General features: G+C 37.6%; 2 protein-coding genes across 3 annotated transcripts in view; one reads left to right on the plus strand and one right to left on the minus strand.

Annotated features, from left to right (window-relative positions):
- GTF2H1 (general transcription factor IIH subunit 1) overlaps window positions 1–7462 on the minus strand; it is a 30933-nt gene extending 23471 nt beyond the window's left edge. The window contains exon 1 of the mRNA XM_074272544.1: window positions 7231–7462. The gene's annotated coding sequence lies outside the window, so the exon portion shown is untranslated. The remainder of the gene's footprint in view (window positions 1–7230) is intronic.
- A 240-nt stretch (window positions 7463–7702) lies between these two features.
- The window catches only part of HPS5 (HPS5 biogenesis of lysosomal organelles complex 2 subunit 2), a 45642-nt gene continuing 27822 nt past the window's right edge, over window positions 7703–25522 (plus strand). For both annotated transcript variants that reach the window (XM_074272542.1, XM_074272543.1), the window contains exons 1-6: window positions 7703–7834; window positions 16174–16336; window positions 18745–18855; window positions 21285–21349; window positions 22640–22832; window positions 23234–23367. In XM_074272542.1, coding sequence (XP_074128643.1) covers window positions 16229–16336; window positions 18745–18855; window positions 21285–21349; window positions 22640–22832; window positions 23234–23367 — 611 coding nt within the window. In that variant the 5' untranslated portion in view covers window positions 7703–7834; window positions 16174–16228. The remainder of the gene's footprint in view (window positions 7835–16173; window positions 16337–18744; window positions 18856–21284; window positions 21350–22639; window positions 22833–23233; window positions 23368–25522) is intronic.

Raw genomic sequence — 25522 nt, forward strand, 5'->3', positions numbered from 1 at the left:
ATTCAGGATTCATCAAACTTAATCCAGGGGTTTGGGAAGATCATTATTCCAATATTTAATTTACAAAGGATCACAAAGATACAGATGGCTTGAAGTTATGAATGAAAAAGGCACTCACACTTAAATATTGTGCATATATATGTATGCATATATGTGTTTTCTGTGATATTATCTGGGGTCTGTTCTCTATAGCATTTCATATCTATTCTCATAGGTTCACTATCATCTCCATATTGATGATTTTCAAATTATATTCTAACTTTAATTTCTTTTCTGGACTCCATTCCCAAATCACTAGCTTCCTGCTGCAAATCTGACTTGCAGATCCTGCTTGTGGCTCAAACTTAGTATATCTATATATCTAAAAGAGAATTCTTTCCCCCTAAACTTGCCTGTTCTTCCAACTTCTATTTCTGTTGAGGGCTTCAATGTCCTTCTATCCTTCTAGTCATCTACACTTGCAACAACCTTAGTCATTCTAGACTTTAAACTTTTCCCACAATGCTTCCCTATCATCCAATCAAGTTTTGTAGATTTTGCCAATATCACTATTGCTACAAGCAACAGCCTCTTATTTGATTTATTTATTTATTTGACTCCTGTTGCTATTTTTTCCTCTTCCAACATTCTTCAGTGATTGCCAATGGCTACCTTCATGATAAAATATAAATTTCAATTTATTATTTAAACTCTTTTCTTTTTCCAAGGCAATTGGGTTCAAGTGACTTGCTCAGGATCACACATCTAGTAAATATTAAGTGTCTGAGGCTGGATGTGATCTCAAGTCCTCCTGACTTCAGGGCTAGTGCTCTATCCACTGTGGCACCTAGCTGCTCCTTAAACCCTTTTTAATCTGGCTCCCACCTTTCTTTTTTTTGACTTATTATACATTATTTCTTTTTAAGTCCTCAAAAGTCAGTTAAAAAGAGGAACGGTTTGATTTCTTGGCAAAGATAGTAGAACAGTTTCCCATTTTCTGTGCAAGATCATTTTACAGATGAGGAAATGAAGGCAAACAGGGTTTAGTGACTTGAAGGTCATGCCTATAAATGTCCGAGGCCAGATCTGAATTTAGGAAGAGGAATCTTCCTGATTTCAGGCCAGATTTGCTACTCTAACCACTGTTCATACTTAACTTCCCCCAAAAAACAAATTAAAAATCTTTTTACTTTGGCTCCCACGTACCCTTTTCTGATTTCTTACATATTACTTCATTTCCAGTCTTCTAAATTTCAGCTACAATGGCTATGGTACCATTCCTTAAATTTGAATAATACTCCAATCCCATCTCCCAGCAGAAAGACCATCTTTCATGGCTAGAAATCATATCTATTCTCCACAAATCCCCTGTTTTCTTTAAGAGTTAATTCATGGTTCACTTCCTAAGGAAAGTCTTAGTTCAGAGTTCCTAACTTGGAATCTATGCCCTTTCCCCTTTCCAAAATTTAAGAATTTTGATACCCGTACCTCAATTATTATTGGTTTCTTTTATAATTTATACATTAAAAAACATTCTGAGAAGAGGTCCATTGTGTTCAAGAAACTGCCAAAGAGACCTACTACATAAACAAGAATCCTAGTTATTAGTGCTTCCTTCTCAAATAAACTGTATACTTTTTTTTTAAAAGTCCCCAGTAAAATGTTGTTTCTAGTGTGGAGACTAATTTTTTCTTTTTCATTTTTGTATCAGAATGCTTTGTACATAGCAGGCACTTGGATGCTTGTTGAACTAAATAATCAAGAGGAGTTTAGCTATAAGTAAAGGATAACTTTCTTAAGGTCACTAGGAAATAGTTATCCTCCCCTCCTCCCTGACCTATTTACTTTTATTAAGCAACTACTATGTTTAAGGGATTGTTCTTAGCCCTAAGGATAAAATAACCAAAAACAAAATAGTCCTACCCTCAAAGAGATTGCTTCCTATTGGGGTATATGGGTGAGAGGGGAAGATAGAACTTGTAAACAAGCAAAGTGCTGGGAGATCTAGAAGACCTATATTCAAAGAGGCAAATAACTTAAATTCTCTGAACTTTAGTTTCTCATTTTGTAAAATAAGGCTAACAATATCTTTTAATGTATCTCACAACTGACCTCAGTGTTGCACAGAACAAATAGAACACTTGACTAGGGGTAGGCAGCAAGGGAGAATAAAGGAAAGTTTTAAGAAAAAGATAGCATCTAAATTGGACTTAAAGGAAGATTAGGAATCTGAAAAGACTTGATTACCAGCTGGAGGAAATGCATAAAGGCACAGTGAGTCTGGACAAAACTCATTTCTTCAGTTTGGCTAGCATTATGAAAGGGAGGAATCTCAAACCCAAACTGTGACAGATCTTAAATACCAAGGTAAGAAATTTTGAATTTTATCTTAGAGGCAGCCAAGAGGCTAGATAAGTTTTGGAAGCAGAGAAAAGCATTAGACAGCAATTAAAATAATCCCAGTGAATAGTAAGGAGGGCTTGAAATAGGGTTATGAACCTGGGTGAGCCAGTAACCACTGAGGTGGCCCAATAGAGTCCTGAAGAACTCAATTCAAAGTCAGTCTCAGACACTAGCTATATGATTGGTCTCCTCCACCACAAAGTAGGGAACATGACACCATCTATCTTACAGAGTTGTGAAGATCAAATGAGATAAATTTGTATGGTGCTGAGCACAGTGTACGGCACAAAACTAGACTTTTACTAAATGGCTGTTCCCTTCCTTGTGACAAAACAGTGAAGTTTGTGGGGCTATGTCCAGGTCCAGGGTATGCTGAGTTATAAGTAAAGATAGGCTATATCCAGACAGGAGTAGCAAAAGAGTGAAAACAATACTGACTATGCAGCTTTGGGAGTCTTTAATCTGCAGAGAGATATGGATGTGGTACATTCAGGTATATGGAAAGGTCTACGTGGAAAGAAAGAGAGGAGGAAGGCCAGATTAGCAAGTAGCTATAGGTCCAATTTGGTTGTACAGTAGGACACACAACAGGTATAAAGTGAAATAAAAAGATGAAAAGATTGAAACCAGATTAACATTGCCCTAAATAGCAGGTTAAGAAGTTCACTGAAGGGTTTTGAATGTAGAGGAAACACAAGAAGACCCAAGGGATAATGGCTCAAAATTAACAGAACCAATGGGGCCATCCCAAAGGAATTGCAGGCATTCCCTAGATTGTTCCTTAATAGAGTTGCTTAGATAGCACTTAGCTCTATGTTCAAGACCCAAGCAGGGTCTAAGGCAGACTCCAAAAGCTGAAAACTTAATTTATACGAATTAATAGGTAACCAAAACACAAGTAAATATTTCAGAAAATCAGTAAGCATTTTTGGCAGGTGTGTAAAGATCACACAAAGAAACTGAAAATGGTGTGTGAGGTTATTATAACCATCTAAGTGAAAGGTGATATGGATTGGAACCAGAGTGATGGCAGTGAATGCAAGGGAAGAGGAAGGATGCAAAAGACCAGAGGTAAAATCAAAAGGATTTTGCAACTTGCTGGAAATGGGGATGAGAAACAAAGAATCAAAGAAACCTGAGGGCTGGGCTTGATTGAAGTGAAAAGTACCTTAAAGAGAAATGGAAAGTTTGGAGAAAAATTAAGTGAAAAGATTAATTCTGAACATATTGAATTTGAAGTATTGATATAATGATATCCAGCAGGCATATGGAATGGGCTCATGGGAGTGGTGAAGTAATGGAACTGAATGGCTATCACTAAGTTCAAAGACAGAGAAGAGGCTGAGGACAAAATCTTAGGAAAACGGCATGTGTGGGGAAAGAGATGAACAATCCATCAGTCTAGAGCAGAACCAGGATTGGGAAATAGTCAAAGAGGTGATTAGTAATATTGACTATAATAATAGTAAAAGAGAAGAGATAAGATGTGAAAACAGAAATGACTGAAGAATTATAAAATCCTGTGGGAAGGAAGGTGACAGAATTGAGGATTAAACATGGAAAAGGAAGGCTGCTTTATCTTCTGAAAACAGAGAAAAGTAAAGGATTAGTGAGATAATGGGTCAGTCCCCAAAGAGGAAAGATCCAAATGCCTATTAACTTGATCTTGGGGTGAGTTAATGAATGTATCGATAACTGTGGTATGAAGAATGCTGCTTAGCTTGATTCAGCAGATAGAGGAAATAGGTCCACTTGTAAGCAGAGGTTCAGGATGAGAGAGCAAATAAATATGGATTACCCATGGAGTAAGGGTAAGATTCGGACCACAGAAGGGATTTAGTTGCCCTATCCACAGGTTTGTATAGATTAAAAACACAACTTTTTTTCCCCATAAATGGCTAAATCAGTGACAGTCAAAATATGATTCAGATGATCAGTCAGAATAAGTAGGGTCAATTATAAGATAGGTTGATGGGGGAAAAAAAAAAAGCCTGTTTCAGGAGAGGAAACTTTGTAGCAAAGAGAAGGAAGAAACCTGTTTCAATGGAAAATAAGTTCAGGGACAGAGTGGATTTGACAAAACCTCCCATAGGAGGCTAAGGGTCAGCAAACTTACGAAGCCCCAGCAATTAGGCAGGAGAAGGTTCTGCTTAGTCCAGGTGCCTTTTTTTTTTTTTTTTTTTTTTAACCTTACATGACAGAGTAAGGAGCCCTGAGGAAGCAGACTTCCAGAAAGATGCACAAAACTGCTTTAGTCAGGTGATTCCACAATTATGGAATTAAAAGTACAAAAACGATCTAAGACAAATGACAAATATGCTGTGATTGGCAAACGATTAGATTTAAACTCTAAGAATCTTTGTAAATTGTGGACGATTAACCTTTTTGCCCTATGATTATAATTCTTCTCTCAACTGCGTATTGTGCTGAAAATATACCATACTGTATATATTCCCTGCTGTACAAGCAAGTAAATAACTCTTTGAATAGTAAGAATTTACGTGCTATATCAAGGAGTAGGGGAATCACTGAAACAATCTTCTCTTTGGAAGGGAACTAATAAGCAGCAGCAGCAACATGAAACCTGAAAGGGCACCACAGAGAAGGCCAATAGAAAGTATAGCTGGGTTGTGGTGTACTCCTCAGCATCATAGAAGAAAAAAGGGCTGAAGCTAGAATCAAATCTTGCTTTGGTATTATCTAGTCTTCAGATTATTTAAGGCTATGATTCTATTCTTTAGATCTTGTGCGTTAGTATGTTCATACCTTGGAGGAGTAAGAAAAGAACTGTGAAGTTCAGACGCTATCCTTTTCTGATTTAGAAAATTACTTCCTGTCAGGACCAACATGTGAAAATAATACAATGTAAAATCATCAAAGCTAATAATCTATTATGTATAAAGACTACTCATCTTAGAATCATAATTTCTAGCCTTCTGAATGGTAGATATTATGGTACACTTGTCAAAAGACCCACCCCAGATCGTTTCTTGGACAGTACTTAACAAACACTCTCATCGTTCAGAGTTTAAGGATGACTTCCAAAAACTCCACTGAAAACTCTACATATGTTGATATAACCAAAACACATATTCTAAAATATGACCTTATGTAATATAACAAAAGGACTAATAAGTCCTTAGAACTCAGGCTCTTCCATTATAATTACCAACATCTGATTTACACACAAGACTTAGGAATATTTTTGTTGTATAAAATGAGGCATATGCCTATTGGGAGGAAAACATTATGCGAGACATGGCTATTTATGATGATTTAATATGGGGATGATACTAAATTGCCAATATGAAATCGCTGGAATTCCTATCTCTGAATTTCTTTTGTTCATATCACTTTTAGTAACAGAAAAGGGAAAGCTAGCTACATTTTTTTCCCTAAAGGAAAGCTGATTTTTGGCAGAAGACTATTATTTCTTCCAGTATAAAAAGCTCTGCATCTAGAGTTCTATTTGGTGGTATAGAAAAAAATAGTAGGATGATCACAAAAAATTAGTACACTGATTCATTCTTTAATGAGATTAAAGAGAATAAAAAACGTTACCTACAAATATGGTAATTAAAATCTCCAGTTATTTTAAGTAACAAGAAAGGTAACTGCAGGACCAGGCTTTTCATTCTGCAGCAAAGGGGTTGGGGGAAGGGTGAGTTTGGCAAAGGGAAGAAAGGGAGGAACACCCACATCACACCGAGTCTGAAGAGGTAGGCTGGTGCAGAGGCTACACAGCATTGCTACCTAAAAAGAGAATAAATGACCACACAGCCTTAGCCTGCTGGGACAGAAAGGGAGGGGCTAGAAAGTCAAAACTCACACCTGAGCGAGATTTGCTAAAGACAAGTGCATTTTATTGTAAAGGAGAAGGGGACAGAACCATTGGGAGACGTACAATGGGACGGCCTCTCGGACCGGGGGCTGGCAAAGCAGGCACAAGTAAGGTTGGAATGCACGGAGATTTAAGCAGGGCAGAGGGAGCTCAGTTGGAGGCTCTACCTGCAAGAGGACATCAGCGCATTTCTTTAAGAGCCAATACGGGCCCAATGGCCGGAATGACCTTTTATTTACACTTTTATCCCCCCTCCCCCAACATACTTCAGCGTCTCCAACTAAACTTCGCCGAGCTCACACAGCGGCTTCCTCGGGCGGATCATTCCGGCCGGATTTCTGCAGTTTCTCGGGCAAGATTCGGCGAGGAAAAGTGGCCCCCGTGCCCCTCCGCTTTAGGATAGAGAGATAGGTGGGAAAGCCGGCCTCGGCGACTGTTAGGGGGCCGTCCCTGCACTCCCTCCCGGGCTCGAGCGTCCCCGAGGCCGTTACACCAAGGTCCCCTCTTTCCCGGGGGCCTCCCCTCCATTCGGACACCGAGCTTGGGACAAGCCCAAGACCGGGAAGGAGGTCTGAAGGGGCTAAACGGGCACCCCTTTTGGGGGTCGCAGCCCCTCGGGCGAAGCCTATGGTCTTCAGAATTATGCTACATAAGCCCACACAAAGCAAGTCAATTACACTGAAATAGACTCATCTCTGCAAGTATAAAATATGTTTCTAAACTAAGTTTCCGGACTCCAGGCAAGAGCCCCTGCCTTCGAGGGCGCGGGGCCCGAGGGCCTCTCAGGGGCAGCCCCAGCTCTTCGAGGCTCCGAGCTCTCCCCTCGAGCCCCTGGAGCGGCGGCGGCGGCGGCTCCTTCCCCGGGGGTGGGCAGGCTGGGCCGCGGTTCCCGGGCTTGGGGCCAGGAGCGGCGCTTGGGGCCGCGTGTCGGAGCGCCCCCGAGGGTAGGCGCCCCGCTTCGGCAGCTCGGGGATCCTCCGCCCCCACTTGGCTCCCCGTAGACGTACCGTGCAGAAGCCCCGTCCCGGGCCCTGAGGAAGGGTCGGTGGGGCGAGCTTCTCTTCCCTCTGCTCTTCACTGGCGCTGCCTGGCTGAGCTCAGGATCCTGCCGCCGCCACCGCCTCCGCTGCTGGGGGATCTCACCTCCTCCATAGCTGGCTGGGAGGACACGGGGGGCACGTGACCGGAAGCGACGAGGCGGAGCCAGGAGGCCACGTGACGGTGGACCGCGGCCGCCATGACACTTTTGATTTCCCCGCCCTCCCACCTTCACGCTCTCCTTCCGTGGCACCTCTCTCCGACTGCAGACAGGAGTGAGACCCGCGGCTACCGGTGCGGCTCCAGACGATTCCACTCCGCGACGCCTCTCAGACCTTAGCTCGCGCCAGGCCCGTTCCCGGCCCCCGGCGGCTTCAGGCCATGGGGGAGCGTTAGCGTGGCCTCGGCCCGAGGGGGAGGGACCGCACGGGAGGAGCCGCGTCCCATCAGGTGACTGGGAAGCGTCCATGACGTATAAGATTGTGCGCCCGGCGCTGTTGACTAACGTCAGCGAGACTGAAATTGGACCCCAGAGCTACCCAGCTGGCCGTCTGTTAAGACTACTAGTGTGTGGTGAGTGTTCAGAAGCCCCTTGAGTACTCCCGGGGAGGGTGGGGTGCTCGGGCCCGGAGCCTCTAGGCCGAGAAGTTGGCCCTCCCTCGCTCTCCTCCTCCTTCCCGCCCCCTCCTACTTCCCCTCTCCTACTCCTCTTCTTCGGGCTTTAACCTAACGGAGCGGCTTAGACCCCCCCGGCCCGCCAGGAAGTGAAGTTTAGCTCTCGCCCGGTCTGGCTGGGTTACCCTATTATAGCCTAAGGGCCTGTTACCTCCAGACCGTTACTCTTACGGCATCCGGGGTTTTGTTGACTCTGACTAAATGGTGGGGATGAGAGAATTTCTGGCTCTGCTTTGTTATCTGTATTTACTGGAGATGCCCGTCACGTCACGTAACGAGGCTGTCAATTCCAGCCTTATTCCTGTCCAGCTCGGCGGTCGGTCCTTAAAGGGGACACTCCACGTTTCCTTAAGTGCTGGAGTCTCCCACACTCCTCCACCGAGAAGTTCGATTTTTATCCTTTTAAAAGGAGAGACTTCTGTTTATTCTTATAAATGCTTCATTAAACTTGGGAGTAGTTTTGCTCCTGCCTTACACCCAGCCGGCCTTCGCTCTCCCCCCAACTTCCCTGAAATTCTAACTAATCAAGTTTTTGACCATATTAAACACATTTTTGGGAACAGAAATGTTTAAAGTGATTCTTGAGCTTCCTTAGAAACTACTGTTTTAAACCACATAATTGTGATGACTAAATACCATTCTTTCTGATTCTGCAGAATGGGGAAGCAAATTATTCATTTCTGTCCAATCTTATGTCAGCATTTAACACGCTTAACTATGTCTGAGATTCTGTTTCCCTCCCTCCTGTAGAAGTGAAAGTGATAAAGGCAAAATGAAGAACATAAATTGACTGGGAGGCACAGTGCTAGAAGGGCTTGTGATTTGAAAGTATTAGAAAGAAGGTGGAAGCTAAGATTTTAGACAACCTTAAAAACCAGACAGAAAATTTGGTATTTTATTCTAAGAGCAATATGAAGTCCCTAAATCTTCTAAATGAAAATTTAAAAAGAGAATGTGTGTGACATGATGAGATCTGTGTTTTGGTACTATTAACTTCAAGGTTAGTTAGGATGTTTTTCCAATAGTCCAGGGTACAGAGCCACTAAACCGTCATCAGGATTCCGTATTTGCATATTAAATTAGAAAGCTACATGTTAACATTACTGATGTTATTTTGTATTTTTATTTTGTTAAACATCTTTTAATACAGGAACATATCCTGCTGTGTATTTGATCTTTGTGATCCCCTGAACCAAAGCACTCTAGGCTCTTCATCCTACCCTCTCTCTCTTGAAGTCTGTCCAAGTTCATGTTTGTTTTCTACATTCCCCTTCTGCCTTCGGTCTTTCTCAACATCTGAGTCTTTTCCAATGAGTCTTATCTTAATATGTGGACAAAGTATTATGCTTCAGCTTTAGTGCTTGACCTTCTAGTGAATAGCCTGAATTCTTTAAATTATTGACTGATTTGACCTCCTTACTGTCCAAGAGACTCCCCAAAATCTTTTCTAGCACCACAGTTTGAAAGGGTTGATTTTACGATGCTCAGTTTTTTTTTATAGTCCAACTCTGATAGTCATACATTGTTACTGGAAAAACCATAGCTTTGATTATACAGAACATATCAGCAAGATAATGTCTCTGCTTTTAGTATGCTATGCGAATTTGCCATAGCTTTCCTTCTAAAGAGTAAACATCTCCTCTCCCCCCCCCCCACGAAGTTGGGGTCAAGTGACTTGCCCAGGGTCACACAGCCAGGAAATGTTAAGTGTCTGAGGTTAGAGTTGAACTCAGATCCTCCTGAATTCAGGGCTGATGCTCTCTGCACTGCCCCTAGGAGTTAGCATCTTTTAATTTCATGTTCGCAGTCTCCATCTGCAGTACTTTTTGGAGCCAGGAATATAAAGTGAGATGGTGCTTCCATTTCTCCTTTTACCAGGAAATGATGAGACTATTTGCAAAGGTCTTAGTTTTTTTGATGTTAAACTTCAAACTAGCTTTTGTACACTCCTTTTTTATTCTCATCAAAAGTCTTATTAATTCTTCACTGCCATCAGAATGGTATTGTCTTCATATCTTATATTCTTTTTTTCTCCTTTTTTATTAAAGCCTTTTATTTTCAAAACATGCATGGATAATTTTTCTTTTTTTTTTTTTTTTTAATCAAAGCTTTTTATTTAGAAAATATGCATTGGTAATTTTTCAACATTGACCCTTGCAAAACCTTCTGTTGCAGATTTTCCCTCCTTTCCCCCACCCCCTCCCCTAGATGGCAGGTAGTCTAATACATGTTAAATATGTTGAAATATAAGTTAAATCCAATATATGTATACATAGTTATTCTTGCTGCACAAGAGAAATCAGATCAAGAAAAAAACTGAGAAAGAAAACAAAATACAAGCAAACAATAACAGAAAGAGTGATAATGCTATGTAGTGGTCCACATTCAGTTCCCATAGTCTTCTCTGGGTGTGGGTGGCTCTCTCCATCACTGAATCTGTACCATCTCATTGTTGAAGAGAGCCACATCCATCAAAATTGATCATCATATAATTTTGTTGTGGCATACAATGATGAGACTTATATGTACAAACATATTTTTGATTTGAACTAGTTGTTTTATGTTCGATTCTAATTGTTATTTCTTGACTTGAGGAAAGATTCCTCAGGAGACAAGGAAGTAGATATGATGCTTTCACTGAGAACTTGCCACATTTTATTTTGATACACAGTTAACGACTTTACTGTAGTCAATGAAGCAGAAATACATGTTTTTTCCTGGAACCCACTTGCTTTCTCCATAATCCAAAGATGTTGGCAATTTGTTTTCTAGTTCCTATTCCTTTTTAAAAACCAGCCTGCTTTTCTGGTTGTTCTTGATCCCATACTGCTGAAGTCTAGCTTTCAGAATCTTAAGCATAACCTTGCTGGTATGAGAAATGAGTGTAATTCTTTGGTAATTTGAACATTGTTCTTTTTTAGGTTGGTAAACCTAATGTGATCTTTTCCAATGCAATATCTATCATTGACTTTCAAATTTGCTGGCGTTTTAACAGCATTATCTTTTATGATTAGCTTAGCTAGAATCTTGTCACCTCCACTAGCCTTATTGTTTGGAATGTTTTCTTGGGCCCCCTTGGCTTCAGTCTTCAGGATGTTAGACTCTAAGTTAGTCACCACATTGTTGTTATCTATGTTATCAGTTATTGGTGATGTTAAAATCTGTTTTATGTAGTTCTTTGGTATATTCTTGCCCCCTCTTAATTTATTCTGCTTTTGTTTTATTTATTTATGTTGTTTATTTGTTATATTGTCTGTTTTTAGTGTTTTGCTCATTTTTGCATGAAACATTTCCTTGATATATCTTAATTTTTTTAAGGAAATGTTACATATTCACAATTTTAGTTTTTCTTCTATTTCTTTGTATTGCTTATTTAAGAAAGCCTTATTTCTCATTGTTCTTTGGAATTCTGCATTCAGTTGGGTATATATTTTCCCTTCTCCTTTCCCTTACCTTTTCCTTTTTAAAATTATAATGATAAATAAAGAATTCATCTTATAACCAACCTCTTGGTGAGGAGTCTCTTTGGACTTAGCTAGTCTTTTCCTTAGAAAGCAAGCGTAGATTTTTTTTTTTTTTTTTTTTTTTAACTAGGGCTGTACTTAAAGCTTTTCCAACAGCAGAACCTGCCATGGCTTGTACTTTGTGGTGCAGTGTTCGAGATCCTTGGATCACCTCTATTAGTGAGACGGAAAGATTTGAAAGCAATAATGTTGGAGTACAGATTTTGAGGACAAATCAGGGAGAGGAAATCTGAGATTTCCAGAGAAGTTGAGAGAGAATTATTTGGTCTTTAACTTTCAGGAAGCCATTCAAAAATATTTTTCCAAAGTTTTGAAAACAGAAAAATTGAAGTTACAATTGTCAATTGTCAAAAAATTGACAATACAGAAAAAATAAAAATTCAATCTTTACATAGGTAATGTTTCAGGAATATAACAAATTAATTATATGTGTTCTAGGCATTAAAAAAACTACTGCTATTTTTAAGATTTTCCAGAAAAGCAGAATTGGCAAAAGAAGATAAAATAAAATTAGGGAATTAGACATAGGACATCATAATGGCAAGACAAAGCAATATTCAGATAAAGGGTTAAAGGCAGAAAGTGGCATCAGTATTATGGAAGCACAGTGAAAGCCAGAGAAGTTTATAAGAGTGATAAAAGTGTTTTTGGGCTAGAGGTAGATAGTACTGGCAACTTGTCTGAAAATATGCAAATTTTAAACTAGGATGGCTCTTCCCTTACATAATTCCTATTAGCTAGGTAACTCCTTGCTACATCCTGTAGTCCCAGACTAACCTACATAAATCAGTGTTCTCTGTGCTACTTTGAACAACCTTGATAGAATCTAAAGGGTGGTAGATAATAAGAAGTTAAAATATTTATGTGTGGATGATCGAGGTAGAAAATCCAAGTCACTTAAAAAGATTTAAAAATAACTTCAGCAAGACATTAGAAGGAAGTGAGGAAGAGAGAAAAATCTCAATTTCAGTCAAACTGTCAATAATGAATGAATGAGTGATAAAACATTTACTTATTAAGCATTTTGGTTGTGCTAAGCACTGTGCTAAAGCAGGGATACAAATACAAGATAGTGTCCTCTTCCTAAAAGAACTCAGAGTATAATATATTATGCAATATTGTTACATAATATATTATATAATATAGCATAGAATATAAGTGAAGATAGCACATAAAGGGCAATTAGAAGTGAGTGGAGACCTGATTTGACCAAGAAGCTCACCCCTCACAATTTGCATCCAGGGGTTAGAGTTCAATATTTAGGTAAATGGGGGATTAGGAGAATGGCCCATAGTGCAAGCAGCATTGCAACAGAAATGACTGCTGGGACCTAGTTTCAGATGAATTAATCTAAAGCTCACCTATTAGAACTCAGTGTGATAGGATTAGGGACCTAGGACGCTCATATATGCTCTTAGAGTCAAGTTACAGTGTGTTCAGCTGTAGCTGATCAGACCAATACAAGTTCAGAATGCTCTGCTACAGGTTGATCACAAATAGTGCCTATGAACATTTGAGGTGGATGGCTTCTCTCACTTCGCACATTTCGAGTTTCTTCTGACCAAATTCAGTTCGGTTCTGCTCATGGAGCACAGCACCTATGACGAGGGTACACCATGCTGGGTGGTCTTGTGCCAGTGTCTCTGGTGTGATACAATACAATCAAGTTTTTAAGAGAGACACTTTTTCTGCTCATCTTGTGAGTGCTACTTAAATAATATTTTTGGCAAGCATATATTTGGCATTTGAGTGATGTGACCAGCCCTTTGGAGTTGCACTCTCTGCAGTAGAGTTGGAATGCTTGTCAGTTCAGCTTGAGAAAGGACCTCAGCGTCTGGGATCTCATCCTGCCGGGTGATCTTCAGAATCTTCCTAAGACAATGCAAATGGAAACGATTCAGTTTCCTGGCATGGCTCTGGCATACTGTCCAGGTTTCACAGGCATACGGCAGTGAGGTCAGCACAATGGCTCTGCAGACCTTCAGTGTGATAGTCTCTAACACCTCTCCTCTCCCCACACTCCTTTTGAACCTCCCAAACACTGAGCTGGTTCTGGCAATGTGTATATCAATGTCATCATCAATATGACCATCTCTGGAAAGTACACTGCCACGGTAAGAGAACTTATCCATGGCATTCAGAACTTCACCGTTTGCTATAATTTGCTGGCTGATGGAGGACCTGTGTTTTTTTGTTGTTAGGCCAAAACTAGCACAAGCCGCAGAGAAGTGATGTTGCATTTTGTTGCATCTCAGCTTTGGAGGCTGCATTGAATGTACAATCATCTGCATATAAAAGATCGTGCACTCTTTCCATTTTAGTTGTGAAGATGTATGGAAAATTATGTCAAAATGTGATTACCCAGTGAAGTTCATCAGCATAGTAGGTCAGTTTGATGGCATGCTTGACTGGGTTCTGGACAATGGACAATGCTCTCGAGCTTTTCCAGTCACCAATGGAGTGAAACAAGGCTGTGTACTTGTTCTTGTGCTTTTTAGCAAGTTTTGAGCCAAGTTGTCAAAGGTCTTCAATGAGGACAAAGAAAGATAGTTTGGATAAGAGATACCAACCTTTGGGATTAGGCATGTTTCTAGTAGAAGGTGACATTTAAATCCCACCTTTGACATCAGTTGTGTTACTGAGGGTCAGCCACTTACACTTCCTGAAATTTAGGTTCATCTTTGCCTATTTCACAGAATTATTGTAAGGTAAGTAATGAGATTTGATATGTGTGTTCAAACTTGAAAGTCCTTCATAAATATCAGCTGTAACATCCTTTCAAATGAGTAGCATTTCTATATTTCACTTAAAAATCAGGCAAATTGATAAAGTACTTGGGCTTTAATCTGCTAAGATATGTACAAAGCTGACATAATAACAACTATAAAACATTTTTAATAAAAATAAAGAATTAACTTAAAAATAAATTAAATTGGAGAGAGGTTCAAGATATAAGTGTATGTTAATATAGTTTAAAAACAAAACTCAATTTACAAATTTAATGCAATACTAATTTTAAAAAATTAGTGGGCTACTTCATAGAATTACATAAAATGATAACTTTTATATGTATGAATGAGAGGGTAAGAATGTGCTAGGGAATTACAAAGAAAAAAAAAGGAACTTCAACTTTTGACTATAAGAGAAATGATTTCTCTCTTTTGTTAGTAACCACTTATTAAATCAAGACTAAGGTTTTTCTGATTCCTCATTCAGAAAGTAGCTCCCATGGATTATTTAGGCAGCCTTTGAAGTGCAGGACTGATAATGCAAGGGAGTTCATCAGATTTGTTCAAAAGGAAAAAGAAAAAATTTAGATGAATTGATGGATACCAGCCTATTATGTTTTACTCAGATAGGTCTAGGGAAAAGTGGATTCTCTCTTTTACCCCATTACCTTGGACTAGTTGATATGGTATAGAGAAGTCTCATTGACCAATACTGAGTAATCAGCATCACCTTCCCCTCATACCCTCATTATAATATTCTTATTATTTCTTAACCCTTCAGTTGATTATCTCTCTCAGGAATGCCCACTTTTCCTAAGGCATTTAAGTGTTTAGTGGATTCCACCAGAGTTCTTTGGCAGAGTGTCACTGACTCATTTTATTAATGATTGCTAGCATGATTGATAAAATAATTAATACCCAGAAATTGTGTATCTTGAGCTTTTTACATGTTACAGATATAAAATTCTAAAAATGGTAATTGTCAGAATCAACTGGTACTGGATCAAAAATAGAAAAATGGATCAGTGGATTGAATTCCATTAGATAATCCTGAATTAGAACCAAAAGCTTATATCTGGCCAGTCTTGGATAAATTCAATACCACAAATTATTGTTATTATTATTTTTCAAGACTGTCAGAGTTAAGTGACTTGTCCAGATTCATACAGCTAGATTACTATCCTAATTTTTGAAGAAAGGGGAAATTCAGTAAAAATGGGGAGAAATATAAATCTATATCTATACACACATATACATACACATATGTATATGTATCTGTATTCAGCGATACCTCGGCACTCACCTTCTTTGAAACTTGTCAGATCTGATGCATTTTGAGGAGAGAAAAATGCTTCATCACTTAGTGCTTACTTGGCCCTCAGCTCTTGTAGCACTTGGGTGTCATCTTGGTTGAGCAGTAGGAATGTGAGGTTGCCCAGGCCCCTGTCTGTCTGTCCTCACCCATGGGCTGCTCTTCCTCAGTGAGGGTGGTGGCCCCCTGTCAGGTTGGAGCCATGGTACTCAGGTTGTGAAGATTCGGCTCATTTCCTAGCTATGGGACACTGGGCAGGCCATTTAGCCCAATTTGTAAAATGAGCCAGGCAGGGAAATAGCAAACTATTCCACTGTTTTTGCCAAGAAAATCATTGAAGCCACAGAGTGAGATGTAACTGAAAAAATGACTAGGGTAGGGCAGCTAGGTGGCGCAGTGGATAGAGCACCAACCCTGAAGTCAGGAGGACCTGAGTTCAAATTTGACCTCTGACACTTAACACTGTCTATCTGTGTGATCCTGGGCAAGTCACTTAACCCCAATTGCCTTAGCCAAAAAAAAAAATATTGATTAAGGTTTAGGTTTTGGTTCTGCTACTTATTCTGTGCATGACATCTAACTTTTCTAGGCCTTAGATTCCTCCTTTCTTATTTGAGGCATTAGAATGAATGTTTTCTGAGCAAATATGCCTCCCTTGTTGTATCTTTTCAGGTTCAGCTCCATAGTGAGGAATACTGTATACCTACCAGTTTCCCTTACTAGCCAGATGACTTTGGTTCCAGGAATACCAGAGTCCTCCAGCCATGTCCTGGCAGAATTTGAGTCTTTGGATCCATTGCTATCTGCTCTCAGGTTGGATTCCAGTCGCTTGAAGGTGAGCTTTTTGTTGAGTATTTTCTTTCTTTCTTTCTTTCTTTCTTTCTTTCTTTCTTTCTTTCTTTCTTTCTTTCTTTCTTTCTTTCTTTCTTTCTTTCTTTCTTTCTTTCTTTCTTTCTTTCTTTCTTTTCTTTCTTTCTTTCTTTCTTTCTTTCTTTCTTTCTTTCTTTCTTTCTTTCTTTCTTTCTTTCTTTCTTTCTTTCTTTTTTAATATACTAAACAGTTTTAATGCTAAATGTTTGGGAGAAGAGTTCATTTTTGTTACATGATGTGAGATCATCAATTTAAATTTAACTTTTGTTGAGTATTTTCAATGATCTGCATGCATCATGTAGCAAATACATTATTTGCCTTTCACTTTATGTTTAAGCAATGATTCTTACTTAGAAATGCTTTATATCCTTCTGATCCTGAGGATCTTTCTGTTCTTTTGAGTAATTATTTGATATAGATAGTTTTTCCCTTTAGAGGTTCAATTCAATAAGCATCTAGTAAAAACCTATTGTTTACAAGACCCTCTGCTAGGAACTGAAAATCCAAAGGTAGAATGAGAATTAGCTGTTGCCCTCATGAGCTTCTGTTCTGCCAAAGATGGTCTGGGGAAACTAGAAGATAGTTTTAAGAGTGGTTGGGAAAGGCTTCATGGAAGTGGGGCAGCTCACTTGAGCTTTGAAGAAAGTTTAAAGTTATTAAGAGACAAAGAAGAAAGAATATATTCTAAGAATGTCAGACATGAATGTCTGAAGGGAGACAGGGAATACTGGTTTTGGGGAATAGCTAGTAGGCCAATTTGACTGTAATGGAAAGTGTCTAAAATGAGATAACTCTGGAAATATAGACTGTAGCCAGACTGACTAAGTTTTAAGCTCCAACTTGAGGAGTTTCCATTTTGACTTATTAGGTAATAGGGAATGACTGAGAATTCTTGGATAGGTGAGTAGCATGGTTACTTGTGTTTTAGGAAAGTTAGTTTGGCAGTAATGGAGGATGAATTGGGGAATAGATTGAAAGCATAGAGTACACTTTTGAAGTTGAGGGCTGCTGAGAGTAAAATAGGATGGTGGTTGTATGAGTGGAGAGAAGGGGTCAGAAAAATGTTGGGTTAGTAGAATTGGCAAGTAATAGAGAATGAGTTGAGGACATCCCTAAAGTTGTGAACTTAGTACTGCCAGGATGGTGAGGCAGACCTTTCACAGGGAAGGTAATAGATTCTAATTTGGACATATTAGATGTTGTGATTTTGAATTTGAATGCTTCGTGGTTATTTCATTTTAAATTTCCATTTCCCATGGGGTAAAATGGAATACCTTAGCCCAATATTTAAAGCCTTCCCACTTTGACTTTGATGTGCCTTTTTACCATGTTGCCTGCTACCTGAGCACAGACTGGATTGCTAGCTATTTCACCCAGATCAGCAGCTGTCTCATCCCTGAATTTTTAGGGAACTTTCTCATAGGCTTGGTAAAAACTCCTAACATGCCTGTCCCTGTCATCATGCTGTTCTTCTTTCAAGGCTCAGCTCTGGTGTCAGCTTCCCTTATATCTACTTTTAAAACCCTTTTGCCAATTAAATGGGTTTTTTTTCTTCTCAGATTTTCTGAGAGTGTTTTGTCTGTCTTTTTCCTTTGCCCTTATCATACTTTACCATATCTATAGATATGGTATGGTATGGATCTATATATCTATATATATGACCCACTTCAACATCTTCCTGCTCCGTGGATGGTAGCTACTATCTTAAGGAGAAGAATTTCATTCTTTTAGTACCTTGTGCAAAGAAGGTTCTTAAAAAAATTTATTGAACCAAATTTAATAACTTTTTTTGCTGTTTTAGAAAATAGGAAACATGATTGACTATAAAATATCACAAAATAATTATACCATATTACATTGTAGATATTACTAAAGTATTACTTTATTAGTAATAGTTATTTAGTAGGCTTGTTTCAGAATAAGAAATTAGGTGGGTAATAGATTGTGGAAAAAAAGGGTATTGATTACCGTTCTGATAATGTAGTTTGTTTAGGTGTCTATGGTTATACAAATTTTGATTCCATAGATTATAAGCTTCTTTAGTTCAGGAACTTTCACTTTTTGTATTTGTTTCCTCTAGCACCTACCACAGTGTCTAGCACATAATAGGTGGCTCAAAGACCATCTGTACAGGAAGTCTTTTCCCTTTCTTCCTCCTAGTTACAAACACCTTTGCTTCTATCACTATTTCTTTTTTTTTTTCCTGTATGTATCTTGTGTATGCCTACTAATCGACATATTGCCTACATTGTTAGTAGGCAATTTCTTTGAAATCAAGTACTATTTTTAGTTTTCTTTGTACCCACAGCATATAGTAAAAGCTTGCTTAAGAAATTCTTGTTGGTTGATTGATTGATTGATTTGTCTTTTCAGTGCACAAGTATAGCTGTGTCTCGAAAGTGGCTGGCCCTGGGCAGTTCAGGAGGAGGACTCAACCTCATTCAAAAAGAAGGCTGGGAACAGAGACTTTTTCTTTCCCACAGGGTAAGATGAAAGAAGCCTTGCCACACTCCTTACTCAGGAAAGCACTGAGAGAATTCAGTTTTATCGTGAATTACTCAGGTTGGCACATAGGAATCAATGGTGTGAATTCTGTAGGGCTTTCTACCTGCATAAGGAATCACATTGCCCTGAACATGGTTATGATTGAGCTCTGAGAAAAAATTTTAGTCTTGATTTCTTAGGATGTTAAATCAAACCAATAGTATTAATTGAATATTTAATGACACTAAACTAAGTGCTGTGGAAATATAAAAAGGGTCCCTGGGGTGTATGTGTTATAGGAACTTAATATCCAGTATGTGGTTTTAAACTACTAGGCAAAGTGACTGGGGGAAGGAGGAGACAGACATAGAGACAGACAGAGAGAATGAGAGAGAGAGAAAGAGAGGTAGGGAGGGAGGGAGGAAAAGACAGACATATACACACATACAAACACACGTACACACACACAGAACTTAGAATATTTCACTTCTGATATTCATTTGGATCTATAATAGCGATGCTCTTTAATTTATTATGTTTGTCTTCACTACTTATTTGCTAGATTATTCATCTCCCATCTCTGAACATCTTCTCTCATCTCAACATCCTTTAGTATTCTCTTGGATTCACTTATTATCTCTATGCAAATGATTCCCAAATCTGTGTGTTAGGCCCTACACTCTTCCCTAAACTCCGTCCTGGTATTACCATTTTTCTTCTGAAAGTGAGTGTTCTTAAATATGTTCTAATCAGAATTCATCTTCCTTAAACTTCTTCTATGCTTCTTTATTTCCTTTGAAGGCATCACTATACTTTTTTATTCCCCAGGTTTGAAATCACAGAGTCATCTTTGATTCTCATATCCAATAAGTTGTCAAGTCTTATTAAATTTTATCTAAAATATCTTTCTCAATTTTCCTATTCCTGCTACATATGGCCAGTACTCTAGTTTAGACTATATCCTCTTCCATTTGTTTTTTCTTTTATTCTCTACCCTCTATAACACATCCTTCCCTTATGTAGGTGCAAAAGACTTTTTTTTACCCATCCTCTGTTCAAGAATGTTCATTAATTATTTATTGTGATTAGGTCAAAATTCCTTACATTTTGCTCCAGCCTAACCTTTTTTGGATTTATTCCATGTTGTGTCAGAAGTACTGATCTATCAGATCTTCCCTGAAGTTGGAAATTCCATTTTTCTTTTCCCTGTATTCACAGAGGCATCTGTTTTGTTTAATGGAGAAAGCTATACTTGGAATCAAGAACACTTGAGTTCTAATCATGACTCAAACACTTAACATTCTGTGTGGTCTTAGTCAAGTCACTTAACTGATCTCGGTCTCAATTTCCTCATCTGTGAAATGGGGATAATACTTTAACATCTACCTTATAGTGTTGTTTGAGGACTGCATGTATGAAATATACTGGAGGTTTTAAAACTTTACTGCTTATCTTATGCTTTACTACTATCTTATACTTAGAATATTCTTCTCCTCATTGTCTCTTAGAATCTTTTAACTTTCTTTCTCTTCATATCTCTTTTTCCCCACTTTTCTTCCTTTAGGGATACTCTGACCTCCTCAAATGAACTTGTGTTAATATTCTGTGTATTTGAGTTATATTGTGGTAGCTAGCTAGCTAGAACTCCAGGCTTGGAGTCAGGAAAATCTAAGACCAGAGTTCATATCTCATCTTAGACACTAAATACCTGTGTGATCCTGCACAAAACTGTGTCTCAAGTGTCTTCATGAACTGAAGAAGAAAATAGTAGATCCTACCCCACAGTGTCTTTGCTAAGAAAACTCCAAATGAGATCATGAAGAGTTGGACATGACTGAAATAACAACAATAAGAAGAACAACAAATGCATTGTATTTCCCCCCACATATTCCTGGTAGAATGTAAATTCTTTGGCATCTGGGGCTGCTTTTAGTTTAGTTATTTTTTTTTCCCTCCACCAATCATAGTTCACTGCAGATATTCTCTGGAATATCAGACTTCTTTTTTGTCTTAGCAAAGAAGCCAGAAATTCAGTGGATTATAAAACTGAACTATACATGTACTTATTAGGTATGCTATTTGTTTTTGAGAATTGAATAGGAAACATATTTGGAGAGAGAAAAGTGAGACAATTCATTTTTTATCCTAGGCTCTTAGCAATCTTTTGGTCAATTAGAATTTTAGAATTTAATTTTCTAATATGTTTCATATAATAATTACTACTCATATAGCATTTTAAGGTTTACAAAGTGCTTTACATATATTATGCCATTTAAGTCTCATTAAAAATAATTTCTAATTGGAAAAAGTGTATGGTAAACGGATCTTAACCCTAAACTGAGAGCAAACAACAATATTCTTTAATCTTAGATACAAACTACATTTCATAAAGACATTTCTTATTATTTATTTATTTATTTTTGCTTTAGGAAGGTGCTGTTTCTCAGGTTGCCTGTTGTTTACATGATGATGACTATGTTGCTGTAGCCACTAGGTAGGATGACTTAAAAATAGTATTTCATTTTTTCCCCAAATATATGTAAAAACAGTTTTTAGCATTCATTTTTATAAGATTTTGAATTCCAAATTTTTCTTCTTTTCCTCTCTCCCCTCCTCTCTTCCTGAAATGGTAAGTAATTTGATATAGGTTATATATGTGTAATCATGTCAAACATATTTCCATATTAGTCATAGTTGTGAAACAAGAAACAGACCAAAAGGAAAAAAAAATTTAGTAAATGAAAATTGTATGCTTTCATCTATATTAATCATGAATCGTTTGTAATTGTTTTGGATCATTGTATTGCTGAGAAGAGCTCAGTCATTCATAGTAGGTCATTACACAATGTTGCTGTTACAGTGTACAGTGTTTTCCTAGTTCTACTCATTTCACTTTGCATGAATTCATGTAAGTCTTTCCAGGTTTTAAAAAAATCTGCCTAGTCATCATTTCTTATTGCACAGTAGTATTCCATTACATTCATATACCACAACTTATTCAACCATTACCCTCTTGATGATCATCTCTTCGATTTCCAATATTTTGTCATTATAAAAAGAACTGCTTATAAATATTTTTGTACATGTTGGTTTTTTTTTTTAAATGATAAGAAGCTATTTTAAAATTTTCTTATCTTATCCAGGTATATAAAACTGCCTTTTAAAAAGCATGAAGAGATATAATTCTCAGGTTTGGATTTGGAATGGGGAAGTCACATCTAACTTTGACTTCTTCAGGTGATGGAGGATCTCACCTCCTAGTTTTTTAAAATTTGAGTTTGTTGATGATTTCCAGATTAATCATATCAGTCTTTTTAATCATCCCTTCAGTTGACCCTTTTCTTCTTTATCAAAATCAATTGTGTTTGTGTCATCAACATTTCATTCTTGGGAAACTCCCATCCAGGTTTATCTCCTGTTCATAGGCTTTTGCCTTGGAATCTTTTTGATTTAATCTCTGAAATCTGAAATTTGGAGGCAGCTAGATGGTACAGTGGATAAAGCATAGGCTCTGGAAGATCTGAGTTCAAATCTGGCCTCAGACACTTAGCACTTACTAGCTGTGTGTCATTTAACCTCAGTTGCTTCTCAAAAAAAAAAAAAAATCCCAATTAAAATTTGAAATTTGCTTTTCCAAAATTTAAGATACCAAGTTTATTTTTCCCCATCTTTTTTCTTCATAAGATGTAGGTGGAAAACTCTTATTTTTTGAGAAATTGATACTTATTGTCATAATTCTCTGTATTGCTAGTAATTTTTTCTTTTTGACTCTTTATTCTCATAGTCAAGGTTTTGTAGTAGTTTGGCAATTAAATCAGGAGCGTCGTGGGAAACCAGAACGGATTTATGTATCTTCAGAACACAAAGGCCGGAGAGTTACATCTCTCTGTTGGGACACGGCTATTCTTAGAGTTTTTGCAGGAGATCATTTGGGAAAAGTTTCTGCCATCAAAGTTAACACATCCAAACAAGGAAAGGTGGGAAACAGTTCTTTTCTTTTTCTATAGAGCAAAGGAATTTGGCATGGTTTTTATAGATCCCTGAAATAATGGGAGAACATGATAGCCACTGTACAACTTGAAGAAATGGTAAAAGTCAAGTTTAACTGGTGGAGATAGCACAGTGTTTTTAGGTTTTGTATTTTAAATTCTTTGTAAAGTTAATTATTTTGAAACTTTTGATTAGGAACCGACATCCTCACAAGAAATAAGACTTTTAAAAAGTTGCATTTTGATTTGCTTTATTTTAATAGCTAAACTTTTGAAATTGGGGAAAAAAAGGGAACAATGTTTAAATTATAATATTTCATTATTCTGTGATGAAATAAATTTTTATTTTCTATAATCCTCTTCTAATTCCCCTCCCCCCAACCATTTAGGCATCTGCTACCTTTGTGATGTTCCCAGTTCAGACAATAACAACAGTTGACTCTCGAATAGTACAGTTAGATTATTTGGATGGAAGATTGCTTGTATCTTCACTCACTCGATCCTTCTTATGCGATACTGAGAGGTAAATTTGGTTGCATCATACACTGTAATTTTTATTAAATAGTAGTTTAAATTAATCAAATATTTACCCTTATTTCTATATATCAATCTTTATGTTTTTTATAAGGAGAAGGTAGATGTTTGTCCTTCAGATAAATTTTTCTCATGTATGTTTTTGATACAGTGGATGGTTTTAGAGTTCTCCATATTCACCAACAAAGCAGGTTAAATAAAGTATGTTTGCAATTATGTACACTAATGAAAAGAAACATGGAACCATGGAATCCTATAGGTGGAAGGGAACTTAACTAGTAACTCTTCAAAAATTCAGAAAATGGTCCTGTAGAACTAACATCTTATTAAAGATCTGGAGTGATGTGAAACTCAGTTCCTAAGGCAGCCTTTGAAATATGCTTGGACAGAGAAAAAAAACTTTAGATAGGAATGTGGAAAACTTTACTTAGGTAGTAGACATTCTATAAGTTAAGAGTTGATCAATCTTTTTGTACAGCAAAATAATTGTTTGGACATGTACACATATATTGTATTTAACTTATATTTTAACATAAATTTAACATGTATTGGTCAACCTGCCATCTTGGGGAAGGGGTGGGAGGAAGGAGAGGAAAAGTTGAAACAAAAGGTTTTGCAATTGTCAATGATGGAAAATTACCTGTGCATAAAATTTTTGTAAAAATTAATTAAATAAATTAAAAAAAAAGACTTGATCAAGCAGAACTACAAACTTCAGTGAAACAAGAAATATTAGAATAAAGTAGAAAGAAATATTATATGGGATCTACCATCAAAAAACAATTGACCAGAAAACCCGTTGAAAATTTGAATAATTGGATTCCCCCAAAGCTATCATCAAACAGGAATCTTAGGTTTCATATTTCAAGAAGGTATAAAAGAAAGCTGCCAAGAACTTCTAAAACCTTAGGGCAAAATGAAAATATAAGAATCTGCAGGTCAACTGAAAGAGATCTCAAATTTAATGGGAGAGTTAAATCCCAAAGCTTTTAGCTTAAAGAAAAAAATATTTCGAGTAGCCAGGGAGAGAGAATGCCAAAGAATCAAAGTCAGAAGTAGCAATTATTAAAAGTAAAGGAAAACCTTGAGTATGGTAAAGCAAAACACAAAAGAAAAAGACTTATAGACAATTACAACTTATACTACACATTTGACTTTACTCTCTCTTAACAGAAAGAGTGGAATGTAGATTATGTAAAAGGGAATAATGGAAACAAGGATGGAGGAGTGGGTTAAAATCAGGTTGCATAGGACCTTAAAAACTAGACTGACAACTTTGTATTATGTACTTTTAGGTATAAGGAACCACTACCATTTTTATTTATTTTATTTTTTTTGCTGAGGCAATTGGGATTAAGTGACTTGCTCAAGGTCACACAGCTAGGAAGTATTAAGTGTCTAAGACCACATTTGAATTCAGGTCCTCCCGACTTCAGGGCTGGTGCTCTATTCACTGCACCACCTAGCTGCTCCATTACTGCCATTTTTTAAGCAGGGGAATAAAATGGTCAGATTTGTCCCTTAGGAAGACTATATTGTGGCTACTGTATAGAGGATGCAGTAGAGAGGAGGAAAGGAAATAGGTGCATTTGAGGCTTTTACAAGGTTATTGACTGTGTAGAGAGAAAGGGATGGGAGAAAGAAATGCTGTAGATGTAGAATCTATAGAACTTGACAATGAACTGATTGGTTTACGGAAAGGAGAGAGAAAAGTCAAAGTGTTACAGTGAAATTTGCTCTGTATGCTTTTCTGTGTATGTGCTGTATGTCCTTTAGAGAATAGTACTGTATCTGGAAGATAATTATGGGAAACATTGATACCCTAATATTTAAAATAATTATGCTAATTTTTAATTGTTTAGTTTATTCCCCATCATTTATTCCCAAATTACCTTTTACTATCACTTCTGAATAATTCATTTTAATTCAGTAAACACTTATTAAGCATTAGGGATGTGGAGACAAAAAAAGAAATAACTGCTATTGTTGAAGTGCTTAAAAATAACTCACAAGTAGGTGCAAAATATATAGACATTTTAAGGGACTTTTGAGGAATATTTGGAAGAATCTCATAAAGGAATTTGCACTTGAGTGCAGTCTTGAAGGGAGCAGAGGTTTCAAAGGCAGAGGTGTAAAAAGGTGAC

This window comes from Sminthopsis crassicaudata, chromosome 6, assembly GCF_048593235.1.
Source record: "Sminthopsis crassicaudata isolate SCR6 chromosome 6, ASM4859323v1, whole genome shotgun sequence".
NCBI lineage: Eukaryota > Metazoa > Chordata > Mammalia > Dasyuromorphia > Dasyuridae > Sminthopsis > Sminthopsis crassicaudata.